Below are 12,855 nucleotides of genomic sequence, written 5' to 3'. Positions count from 1 at the left end.
CGGTTTTGAGCGAGATTCGAACTCGCACAAAAATTTGAAGACTATTTTTGTCAGAAATGGGCTGCTTTCGAATTGTGCAAATACGGCACTCAGCCGGCTATTCGCTAACGCATAGAAACACCGACCGGGATTGCCTCTGTTGTGAAATCCGAAGCCCACAAGCACGGCTGTGATGCCGTTTGTTATTCTGAGAGCCCATGGTGATATGTACAGTAGATATGTAACTCACAGGCTCCATCTGTCTTTCTACCGCACGTTCGGCTTTCTTCAACTAGGCCGACGGTTTTCTACTACGTCAGTGGCACCGCCTGGGTTCACGTCCGCCGATTGCTTTATGCAATCATACATTATTATTATTTTAGGGCGTTACCTCCGCTAACGTTACCTCTCTTTTAATAGGAATGATGAAAGGATGAATGCATGAATGCAGAGAGGAGTCTCAAATGCCCTGTGGTTAGGGGATGGAAAAGGGGATTTGTACCGACGTCACAAATCAGTTGTAGTACGTGCAACTATGTAGCGTTTAACGGTAATTATCACAGTAGTTGTCTGTTCAAGTCCCATTGGAGCAACACACATTTTGGCCTTCCCCTGAGGGCAGGGGGTGTCCAGCATAGTCGTTGAAGGCACGTTATGTTGGTGTGGCAAGATGGAAGCACAGCGGGGCTCATTTGTGACTGGTTATCTGGAAAGTCCTTCGGTCAGCCATTAAACCATTTTCTAGAGAGTATTTTTTAGGGCAGCGACTGCGATTTTTGTGTGACCTAACATACTCGACATGGACTAATTCCCACGTTGGAACCGTGGTGCTTGCCAAGAGCTGCGCACGGCAGTCTGGGAAGATTGAACATGACCAAATAAGGAGGAACAAGTTGGTTGTGGTGTCTCGTTGCTCTCACAATGGGGGTATCTCAGTCTTCGAAATTACGTCGGGGATATAAGCCGAGTTGGCGTAAACTTTGTTGACGAAGACCTCTCCAGTTCTGGGAAGGGTCTTTAGGGAGGCAAAGAAACCAGGGGCTGAGGCCTAGGCTAGACGGTGACAGCTGGAGCGCCTTAACTTGAAGTTTTTGTTGCCAATGTAATTCCGATATGCTCGGTAGGTAGCAATATGCTGAATCCGTGTCGCGAACCGTGGAATGATTTGGTAGGCACTCTCCGGCAGTGTTGTTCGCCTTCCGGTTTTCGTCCGCTCCAGAGGTGTGCGCACGTGTCCAGAGCATGCGTATCGTGATGCCTTCATGAGAGAGGTCCCGCACTATGTAGATGGTGTTAATGGCCGTGGAGGGAGGCGCGAAAAAAAGAGCAACTGAACAACTCATACGCTAGAGAATTCTGTTTGGGCGTTATAAAAAACAAATTATTCAATGTGCCCCTTGCACTAATTCGTCTATTTTAGGATACCCAGGAATAAATACCTAGAACCAAACTACCAAAATATACTTGTCAATATGTGTGACTGGGATGATATGTAACTGTGTTTTACGAAGCATAAACAGCGCTTTAAACGGGACAAAACACGGTTCGTCTTTCTCCCGCCGTTTAAACCGTTCTTTAGGCGTTATAAATCCTGTGCCAGCTAACCGGCCTGCGTTCCTTAGTTCAGTTGGTTACTGTACTTCTGTATGCCTTCACCTAGTCATCGTCTGATCCGCGACATTCATCGCGACTCACAAGACACGCTTAACACATCCTCAACTGCATTGATTAGAGAAACTTGGTAACAGAAATCTGCTCGTTTGTTTACTTTCTTTGACAACCAAGGTGGCGGTCGTCGGCAGGACGGGAGCGGGAAAGTCTACACTGGTGCTGGCCCTGCTGCGAATGATTCAGCGTACTTCTGGAGCACTCACAATTGACGGAACAGACATCTGCTCAGTGCCTCTCAAGCGGCTACGCACAGCGATCAGCATTATTCCGCAGGTAACGGGTCTGTTCCTGACCGTACAAGCACTGCGGTTGCTGTTAGTCCGAAGCGGCAGCGACGGGTCCCCTTCATAGGCAGTGGCGCACCGTCAAGAGAAAAAGTTTATGGACCGCGACAGCAGCCACTTCGGGGTATTTCTCTACCGCACGGCAGTCCGGGGCATTATGGGCGTAGTTTCGCCATAATGTAGTGCTTATTCGGCATCTAGCATGCATATCGCAGTTTGTGGGGGGCTACCTGAAGAGAAATAACCTAAAATGTTCATTTTCGTGATCCGTAAACTTTTGCTTATGACTGTACCTAGGCTAATACGAAATCGCTTTGCTGTCTACTTCGCGAAAATTCGACCGACGCGCGTTCGCTCTGGAGAACCTACGAGTCGCCAAAGCGAAGATAACTCTCTGTAACATGGCGTGATGTGAGCACTGAAAGCACTACTCCTCAATGGCCAAACTGGATATACATTCGCCATCTAATTCGTAAGCAATTGGCCGGCCATATACGTGCTTAGAATGCGCCACCGTTAGAGACCAGGTTATCTGGTCTGCGACCAATCAAGGGCAGTTCGCACGCGACGTTTGGTCGAAACGTTGAGCTGTCGTATTGCTATAGTCCTATCCCATACGTTGTAACACGAGCCCGGTGCGGAATCACAACTAAATTTTGAGCGAACGCACAAAAACACAAAATATAAATTGTCACTAATAAGCCACTGAATACTTTTGAACAACGTACGCCGTCATCATCGGAACTAATTTTATTAATTGCACCGTACTTTAGCTGACCTTCGAAATCTGGATTCATCACTTTTTATTCGGGGCATTACGGTCATTTCCGGGAAAGAGGATTTTTCGAAACTACTCACGCTGCAGCCTCAGCAAATCCTAATTTTCCTCTCCCCCGGAAATGGCCGTAATTCGAGAGTGCTGCATAAAGGGTGCCCCCAAGGGGAGGGGCGTCATTTTAAGTGGGAAACCTGAAGGTCCTGCGCAAAACTGTGGTTATCGATTGGCGCAGCAAATGGCAGTAAGTGTAAAAGTCGTAAGAGTACGTAAAACACATTTTTGTTCGTACTGGTTTTAAACCCACGTCGGCGCAGTAATAGCTGAGTGCGTTATCGCCCACATTGGCAGCAGTGGAAGAAAGTTACATTTGTGCGTGCTACGTTACACGTGAACATAGCGGCTATAGTAAGTAGAACACTGGAACCCTAGCCACGCATTCCAATTCTATGAAAGCTGTCGCGTGTCTGACAGTCTGCTTATTGACTTATTTCGCCCCAAAAGGCGGAACGAAGGCGAAGAAAGAAACGCAGACGCTGTGTAGCTGCAAACGAGCCTGCCGAAGTAATTTCTGCCAAAAAACAAAGAAACGAAAGCGAAGGAAAAGGCGCAAAGAGAATAACCAGTAAAAAGTTTTTTTTCCTGAGCCTTGGCACCACGTAAGCAGACAAGTGCCCCAATGCTGTTTCCCGTGTTTTATAGTTGTGATCGGCGACGTTTTTAGTTGAAATAAGCGTCAGTACCACTCAGAGATCTAGCAACGTCGCCCCAGATTCGACCGAAAGGCGTGGCTCAAGTTAAGAACACAACATTTTCTTCTTATTCGTACCTAGATATTCTATAAATTTTTTTCTATTCTAGCAATATAACTGAGAAAATGTTTAACGTTAACATGCACACATTATCTGCGCTATCACTTTGCAACCCATGAAGGAGGCCGTTGTTTTCACTTTATTTTTACTTTTTTGAGCAATCATAACTGCGTTCACCACTGAGTACCATGTTCCCGAAACGCTATATAGACGCGGAATAAATTATTCAAAACCATTTTTTAATTTTGTTTAATGAAGGTACCTAAGAACTGTTTATTTAAACGCTTGTGACATCTATCCATCTTTGAAAATCAATACCAGCAGTTCTTTTGAGCGTAATTTTATTGTTGAAATTGTAAACCAAATAACCATGCTTCAGTTTTGGGAGCAGTAAAATATTTACATTTTTTTCCCGCAAATCCACTGCCGCTGCAGCTTACACACGAGCGTACGTCACCCTTGATTCGCATGCTTGTCTTTTTATAACAAATTGATAACAAAATGGCTACTTCTTTATGAGTTGGGCTTGATCACACAGCAGATATATGTAGAGACATTCGAAAGTAATATACTAATCAAGATAGCCCCTCAGAGCTAACAGATTTTTACACTGCATGTTCCTGCAATTATACCGTTCAACATGGTCTCTTCAAGCAGCCTAAAACAAGTAGGGAACATTTGAAAATATATGTTTCAACTGACACAGAAACAGGATCTGCTTTCCCCTAGCCACGGGGCCACTTGCGTAATCTGAGACTACCACACCGTCGCCTTTCAGACAAAATGTTTGATTTTGGCTACTACTACGCTTTGATGATAGAACAGCGCATCGTGCAGTGACCTGCACTCGTAGCTGGCAGAGCCGCGTATCTAAAAAGTATATTTTATTCTGAGAATCACTTGCCACAACGTCCTTTCAATTTGCCTCCCAGGATCCGTCCCTGTTCTCTGGGACACTTCGCGAGAACCTGGATCCTCGAAGATGCCATTCAGACTTGCAGCTGTGGACTGTTCTCCGTGATGTGCACTTTAACGACTACGTGGAAAGCACGCCTGGAGCTCTGTCATGTTGCATTGGCGATAAAGGCGGAAACCTGAGGTAAGCACCACACGTGCAATACTTATAGCCATAAAACTTGAATTATATGACACCGGGGCCATCTACTCTGCTGAGACTGTGCACCCTGGACTAATGGATGGCTTTCACTGATGTCGATAGTTAACCAGGCGAAACGATCTAAGAAATATTTCGTGTCAGGGGCACCAATTTGTACGTGTGCATGAACGGGCAGACATTTGCTGGATTACATCACACAGCCAATTATGTAATTTAAAGAAAGCCCGATGGTAGCCAATCGGGCATGTTGCTTGTGTAGCGGAGGCAGTATCTTCATAACGCGGATTAGAACAGCAATGTCTAAGAAATAAGCTCCAAAATATTCGACGAACGAGATACCAGTGAAATTACCGGGAACTCGGTTCCTTGTTGTTGGAAAGCCTTCGTATTGTGAATATGCAATCACCACACTTTCGGTGATCACCCTACAAAAATATGAAGATAGGTCTTACACAAGAATGCCACATCGCGCCTGGTAGGCAGTCATGCGATATGATGAACTGGTGAAATGACGTCAGCAGCTTTGTTATTAATGTTAGCAATTATTCCAGCTATTGCGATTGACTAATTTCCAGTGCGAAGCATGAAGTTAGGGGCGCAACAGACCTGCTGCGTTCGACAACCTCAGATGCACACGAAACACTTGTAGTCCAGTTAGCTAGTTCGTTTTTTTTCTGGCGCAAGGTAATCAAATGTCAAAGAGCGCCATATCTAAAGTACTTATACGTGAACGCGTAGTTGTAGTGAAAATATGTTTAGAGTTATGTAAATACAAGGTGGCTGGTTTATAGTGCCAGAATAAAAAGCAAAAGTGCTTAAAAGATAATTAGGGTTACTGGTATATAGGACAAGGTGTAATACTATCGGTGGTATGAGATAAGGTGTGAAAAGGTAATATCTGACAATAACTGCAGGATTCTCTTTAAAAAAAACATGGACTTGCCCTCTAAAACAAATGATGGCTGTAATAGAATATGTAGTCCACAAAGTTGTCTGAAGCGTTTGCGTCGTGTAGTTTCGAGTGCCTTGCACTGAAAAATGATATGGATTACGGATAGGCCCTCTCAACTCCTGCTACATAGGGGTGTTGGAGATACAGTGATCAGGTAATAAGATCACATGCGTGTGCCACTTCAGGTCCAGTCTCCCTTCCTCCTTGAAAACAGCCCACGCCCACAATAGTTCAACGGCATGTCCCCTTCAGGGCATGCGAGACAGGTGCACGAGGAAGCGGTCCGATGCAAGGCGCGATTGGTCGGAAATAAGGCTGCCACAACTAGCCGCATGCGTGAATTTGAGACACACTCCGTTGCGTGCGTGAGGTGCTTCGTCGGGGTCGCTCCGCCCACTGTTTTCGATCCTTGGTTGCCTCCCTGTTTCTGCGCACTCCAGCCGATGTTGATACCTGCAAGAGAAATTCGAGGGGGAAAAGAAACCGTTTATCGAGTCGAATTAAAAAAGAATAGTGCTGTTACGTTATGCACTATATTTTATAGGTCAAGCAAAGCGACGTGGGGCGTTTAATACAGACGAAACCGCTCGTTGGTGCTGTTGGCACCGCTGGCGACATGTGTCTAGCAGGTGTCCGTTTTGCCGCTGCTCATGGATGATGCCCACCGCGTTATCTCTATCTCGTCTGGTACTCTGAGGTGTTCCCTGGAGCCTTTTGTTTCCGCAAATTTCGCGCTGCCACGAGCCATATCACCTACCAAGACAAAGCGCTCCTGAAAAAAAAATATATGGAAAGCAGAAAAAAATGCGCTTGTGGCAGGAGCCCCTTCTTATCTTGCAGAAGCGGGTCGGGTCAGAACAGAGTGTTGTTGGGCTATTTGGTGCATCCTTTCAAGGGTGAGAAAACTACGCATAAAATACAAGACAATAAGGAAGGTACAGGACGGGCGCAGACTCACAACTAGCTTTATTGAAAAAAAAAAACGAACAATACTATATACCATGTTTGTATATGCGCCCAAAGCAGCCAGTTTTTGCTCTTTTCTTTATCAATGCACCATCCTGTTGAAAAACTCAAACTCCCTTCCGGAGAACGTTACAGATGCCTCGTTCACACAATTTGCATGTTTTTTTTCCATGGCTCACACAATGTACACGGCTCGCACAATGTACACGCTCACACAATTTCTATGGGCTGGTAGAGAGCGTGTGACCCCTTTACACCCACACACGCACGCGCGACAAGCCCGTCTACATCGACGCCAGATTGTGCACGAGTTAGTCAGCAATAGGCAGACTCTACCGTCTCCCTCGCACCTGTTACCCCGGGCAGTTGCTTGTGTTATCGGGCAAGCGCAAACGAACAGCCTTCCAACCCCACACATACTACATCGATTAGAAGGCCATCACAGCTCTGCACGGTGCTCCAAGTGTTCTGGCTTTCCGAAGAAGCCGAATGTTCTTTGGGACTGTTCTGCTTCGAACCATCACTCTCAACTCATCTTAACTCCCTTTCACCTCCTCCTTCTTCTCTCCAAGACTGGCTCGCGCCGCCAGAGGGAACGGACCGAGTGGCCTGGTGGCGAGCTGTGGTGGCTCACGTTCGTCAGGTCCTCCCGTCTGTATAGATAATTATTTTCCGTTTCAGAACCTCGGACTTCAGGCGTCTTTTTGTGTGTGTGTGTGTCAATAAAGTTTACCACCAACAACTACAACAACCTCGCTCCACGCTATCCGGCGCCTGCTTCCCTAAAAGTACTCCGAACTTGTCCTCGTAGCTTGTCCTAGTGGCTTGGAAAGGTACTTTAACAGTGATGTCATTATGACAAAACCTTCACGCTCTCATTGGCTGCGGCCGCACGACGGTCGCAACGATCTTATGATTGCATCTGGCTCGCCAGTCGCACATAGTGATACTTCTCCGACAAGCGTACAACGCCAAAACCGGTCCTGCGCGACCGTCTTCAGCACCAGTCGCATTCTAATGGCGAGTTCTCATCGTGCGTGTGTCTCGCGCTTCAGGCTCGTTAGTCGCACGTAGTACGACTAGCTCACGGTGTGAAAACCGGTCCTGCGCGACCGCCGTCACGACATGTTGCATGGCAATCGCCTGCTCTCCTCCTGCAGGTGTCTCGCGCCTTAACGCGCGGGCAACGCCGATGCGCACGAATCTCGAGCAAGAAAGCGCCATGCGGTTCACACTTAAATGGCTGTTGGTGCATCCATGGCACATGATATATGAGCATTGAACTTGGGAATACGCGCAAGCCTCGCGTAGCCTAATCCTACTCAGTAGAAATTGCCGAGAAATACTACTGATTATCTGACCAAAATAGCACTGCAAATATTTTGAAAAAGACCTGACGCCCTTCATGTTCTGAGTTGCCACCTGTTCTGAAACTTAATCATGGATGCATAAAATTAGAAGAAACAGCTCCTCTGTGCAAAATTAAAAAAACGCAACTTGTTGCTGTCTACTGGCACTCCTTAGTAGAAAAGATTGGCAATTTTAAATGCTTAAGAATCATCAATTTTATAATAAAGTATAATGATCATGTTTAGAATAGAACTCTACCACCGGAAAGGAAACCGGTTTTAGCGACATAAGCTTGGAGGATCACCAAGCACTGTGACGCTTCTGGCTTGCAACCAAACTAGAGTGTCCTGCTGCAGTACAGGACAGGAACACGAACGATACCAATTAATGAAACAGAGAAGATCGCGACTTAAGATGTTCGTGTATTCAGAAAAGATGTAAAAGTGCTATAAACGTGCTATATAAAAAGAAAGATATAAAAGAAGAAGAAAACGACAGCAAGTGCATGCATCTTTGGAAACAGTTTGAAAGCGATGTGCCGTGTACAGCGTTTAGTAACACCCAACGTTCTCACAGTGCTGGACAGCGACAACTGGTGTCGCTGGCACGCGCGCTCCTTCGGGCAACAAAGATCATCGTGCTGGACGAGGCGACGTCCCAGATGGACCAAGAAACCGACCGCAAGGTTCAGAGGGTGCTCCGAGAGAGCTTCTCGCGCTGTACACTCATCACCATTGCTCATCGCATCGACACCGTGCTCGATTACGACAAGTGAGTGACTGGCTCCAGTAGATAGGAAGGCCTAGAAGGCAACTCTTTTTGTCCGATTAGGATCTTTCATTTTAAAACCAAACTGTAAAAAAGGGTTAGAGGCATTCGAGAACACAAACTGCAATGCAACCACCTTGTGGTCAACTGCCCTGTCACACACATCGCGGAAACCTTTCTGAACATCTTAAACGCTTACCCTAAAAATCTACCGAAGGAATCCTGCAGCTTTTACTCTGCTATACTTGTCTTAGCCTTCGTATGCGTTTCCCTGAAGCCTTGCGAAAGTCGCCGTATCCCGGACTTTAATCCTTCACTCAAGTTCCCACCGATCATGGTGCTTCACTGTACAACCGACTCGTTGCGTGGCAGTCTCACGTATGTGCTCATTGGAGTTAGCTCGATGTCGTTTGCATGCTAGTTGATTGTAGGACTCCAGCTGTATTTCTATCGCGGGAATACTATTAGTCTACCTGGACAAGTTTTCATAGAGAGAAAGAGAGAGATAAAGAGATAGTATTTATTCTTAAGTGGAAAATCATTCCTGGTCGCACAAGGGCTTTCAATGCCAGATAGAGATCAATACAGTGACGAAGGCGAATGTGGGAGATTCTACATTTGGAAGACTCTCTAAGTTCTACATACCCTTAGAGTGGCAACGGACGAATCTTCGTAAACAGGAATGTAGGTTTGTTCAGAAGCGCGCTCCTACAGATGCTGCAGGGACATGCACGAAACAAATAATGAAACATCCAAAACACTACAGTGCACGAACTAGGAGGACAGTTTATGAGAAAGCTTTGGCGTATTCCTAATTCTGTGCGCGCTCTCTCAAGCTTAGCAAACAGCAGTGTTACTACATACATAAAGTAGAACCCAGCCGGAATGTGGCGTGGGACAACGCTGTAGAAGCAGGAAAGTATGCTGCGACGCTTCTCTTCGCCGGAGGTGCGAGAAAGAGCCGTCCAAATCAGGAGTTATGCTTCCTGACGCACATGGGAGAATCGATGACGTGCATGCGTCGGAATGGCAAAGCACAAAAACACTCACCAAAGGGTGGACACGTGGCGAAAAACTTTGCAACAAAAGTGTGAGCTTCCCGTCGCACATAAAAAAAGGTATTTGGAACAGATGACCTTGACCAACCAAACTAACAATTGAACGTTCTCATTTATTGTGCTCAAAACGCCTTACAGGACCCCTTTAAATCGAACGCGAGTAGCGTCTGTCACAAACAATTCGAAGTAGGCACCACCGTGGCTGTTTGGCACCTGTAACACGACCAGAAAAATTCACCAACTCCTAACACACTACACCAACTCGCTTCTGGAGAGGATAGAAGCCAGCCTACACGAAAACCAGCCACGTGTGCGCCAGGTATAGCGTCACTACGCCAATTGAGGACATCAATGTGGGCATCATTGCAGATTTGTGTGGTCCACTGACAGATGAGAAGTGAAGATGAGGAGGACGAAGCATCAACAAACAAATCAGTGCTTTTCTCCCATTCCTCTATGCCCTTTGGGATATTGAAGTATTGTAATCTGTATGAAAATGTATACCAATATTCATGCAAAAAGTATAAATGAAAGTAGTAACGGACCACGGATAGTAAAAGGCAACAAGGCGATAAAATCTCCGACATAGGAAAGCACTGATGCGAATATCATGCTTTCATGTATACAATAAAGGTATTCAATTGCCCTAAAAATGTTTATTTGTAGTAAGTTGTCCTTTTTTCACTGAAATATTAGTTTCAATGTCTTGAGGTCTTTTCATAAATGTTTCGCAGGGCAGAAACATGGCGGCTTGCAAATATCGGTACTTCGCCTTTCTATGGTTCGTCTCAGTGACAATTTTCATTCCCAAAAACAGCCTCGTACAGCTGCCTCAAAATATTTTAATTAGATGAACAGCGCTTGAACGGAACAAGAGTGATATGACTGGGCGCTGCTGTTGTCATTCTGCCTTTTCTAAGCGCTGTTTTATCAGTATGTGCCAACATGTCTGCACCAACACTTCCTCTTTTTAATGAGTGTGCTCAGCTTGAACTGGCAGGTTTTATTCCAATGCCATTACAGGGTCGTCGTCATGGGTGATGGTCGAGTTCTGGAGTGCGGACGCATTAAAGACCTTCTGGCTACACCGGAGTCAACTTTCTACAGCATGGTGCAGAGTGCCGGAATCAACCCTGACTTAAAATGTCCTCACCGTGAAGACGTCAAAAGCCAGCATTGAAGCACTAAACTAGCTTTGCTTAAAGGGACACACAACTGATTTTCGTAGAGTATATTTTCTCTATCGCAAATGAAAGGGCATCACTTAAAACTTTATACTCAAACGGTTTTGCTGATAGCAATGTAAATCTTTCGAAATAATAATTTGAGATCTACCAGTTATGCGTGGCCTGCCAAAAGGAATACTGGCTACTATGGCAGTGAGCAGTGCGACAACACATTTTTCCCTCTAGGTGAGATATAAAGAGGTATTTCAGTCTGTACCCCCCCTAAACAGTGATGTACAGTTTTTTCTATTTCTTTATTCCTTTTCTATTCCTTGTTTCTATTCCTTGTTTCTATTCTTTTTCTATTCCTTTATGTGAATCTCGCATTGAAGCCGATGGAGTTGTTTGTACACACGCGGTAGCGTAACGTTTTGACACTACATGACACCACCTTTCAGAGTTCAGAAGGTTTCGTGCCAAATTAAAACTCTTCCCACCTGTTTATTTGGAAATTCTTTGCGGTTGCTCTGCTAGACAAAACGCTGGATTTCATACGAGCTGGAGAACATGCAGTCCGCAAAAATTGCTTGTCTGTCCCTTTAACATGCGAACGTATAAATGGTCACTGTTCTGTCCACTGGCGCAATAAATACGGTTTTTGATTGTGGTCCTCTAGCAACTACAACAAAATGTAGTTGTAGGTGGCAAAAAGAGGTATGTAAATAAATACTCTGATTCTCTCAGCAGCGTCTGCAGTTTTTGTAACCATTCAATATTCCAGGTGAAGATACAAAAGGACACCAGAATATGCTATAATACAAAGCGGCTCTAGGTCTGCCCTCTTTGCGTGAATGTTCTCACAGTGTATTGTAAAGTTATTGCAGCAGCCTTGTTGTGTGCAATATAACACAGTGCACTTAGTTGCAGCAGGAACAACACACAAGCTGTAAACAAGCAGTCAGAAAAGTGGCATGCATATTTTAGTGTTGCTGAATCGAGTTCCGCGGTGTTGCCTCTGCAAGAATTTATTCAGAGTGCTCGCGTTACTAAAAATAGAGATTTAGATCGAGCCAACGGTAATACAGACACGCTTTTTGCGGCCGCACAACTACTGGCGGCTGAGTCTCAACCCCAGAAGGCACAGGCATTTGTAAACGCTGGGGCCAAGGACGAGGCGCTCACTACAACACTGCAATGTCCCTCCACCAAAAGGGCTGTCAAACTTGCTTCTACAAAACCCGCCGCACCCTACCATCTATGCTTGCCGAGCTTACAGCCATCCGGGACGGTTCACAAGCCCTAACTCCGGCTCTTCTTCAAGCCTCTGGGGGTACTACTTTAAAAAATTACCCCACCTTCCCGCGAGGGGAACCCTGTGGAGATGCGACGCATCTTGGGAAGTTCAGCATCGGCTGCTCGCTTCAACCGTTTGCGTTCGGTATCACGTTTACGAAGTTCGGAATCGGCTGCTCGCTTCAATCGTTTGCGTTCAGCATCACGTTCACGCCGCTTCGCAGCCTTGTCTTCAGTGGTGCTAGCATTCCTGTTATCACAGTGATCGGTGCTTGTTACGGTTGCGCGGGCGGTAGCAGAATTGTTAGGCTCTATTCAACGCACCGATGGAAATCGGAACGCCGGTGCTGGAACGAAACGCCGGTGCTGGAACGACCGCGGCTATGACGCAACGTGGCGCGGCTATGACGCGACGCAATCCAACAGAATCCACTTTAATCCAATCCAATACAAATCCAATACAATCCAAGCCAAGCCAAGCCCAGCCAAGCCAACCTAATCGAATCCAATCCAATGCCCCTCGCGAGAGAGTGTTCGCTATCGGAGAGGAGAGCGGGTGAGCGGCGGAGAGCGCAGCTCGCGCGGCGAGGAGAATGGGGGAGGGATGTGGACGGACAACAACAACGCCGTATGAAGGGACAAGGCGAGTGAATGAGATGCAGTC

At 46.1% G+C, this 12,855-nt stretch overlaps 1 protein-coding gene across 1 annotated transcript in view; it reads left to right on the top strand.

Annotated features, from left to right (window-relative positions):
- LOC144146529 (multidrug resistance protein mrp-7-like) overlaps positions 1-11,621 on the top strand; it is an 82,238-nt gene extending 70,617 nt beyond the window's left edge. Inside the window, exons 16-19 of the mRNA XM_077678471.1 lie at positions 1,765-1,923; positions 4,454-4,620; positions 8,483-8,677; positions 10,756-11,621. Of these exons, the coding sequence (XP_077534597.1) occupies positions 1,765-1,923; positions 4,454-4,620; positions 8,483-8,677; positions 10,756-10,912 (678 nt within the window). The 3' untranslated portion in view covers positions 10,913-11,621. The remainder of the gene's footprint in view (positions 1-1,764; positions 1,924-4,453; positions 4,621-8,482; positions 8,678-10,755) is intronic.
- Positions 11,622-12,855: the final 1,234 nt, after the last annotated feature.

Source organism: Haemaphysalis longicornis, unplaced genomic scaffold (genome assembly GCF_048455015.1).
Source record: "Haemaphysalis longicornis isolate Haplotype H1 unplaced genomic scaffold, Haemaphysalis longicornis Haplotype H1 scaffold_7, whole genome shotgun sequence".
In the NCBI taxonomy this organism is placed as follows: domain Eukaryota; kingdom Metazoa; phylum Arthropoda; class Arachnida; order Ixodida; family Ixodidae; genus Haemaphysalis; species Haemaphysalis longicornis.
Note: the sequence above shows the minus strand (reverse complement) of the source record. Positions and strands in the feature narration are given on the sequence as shown.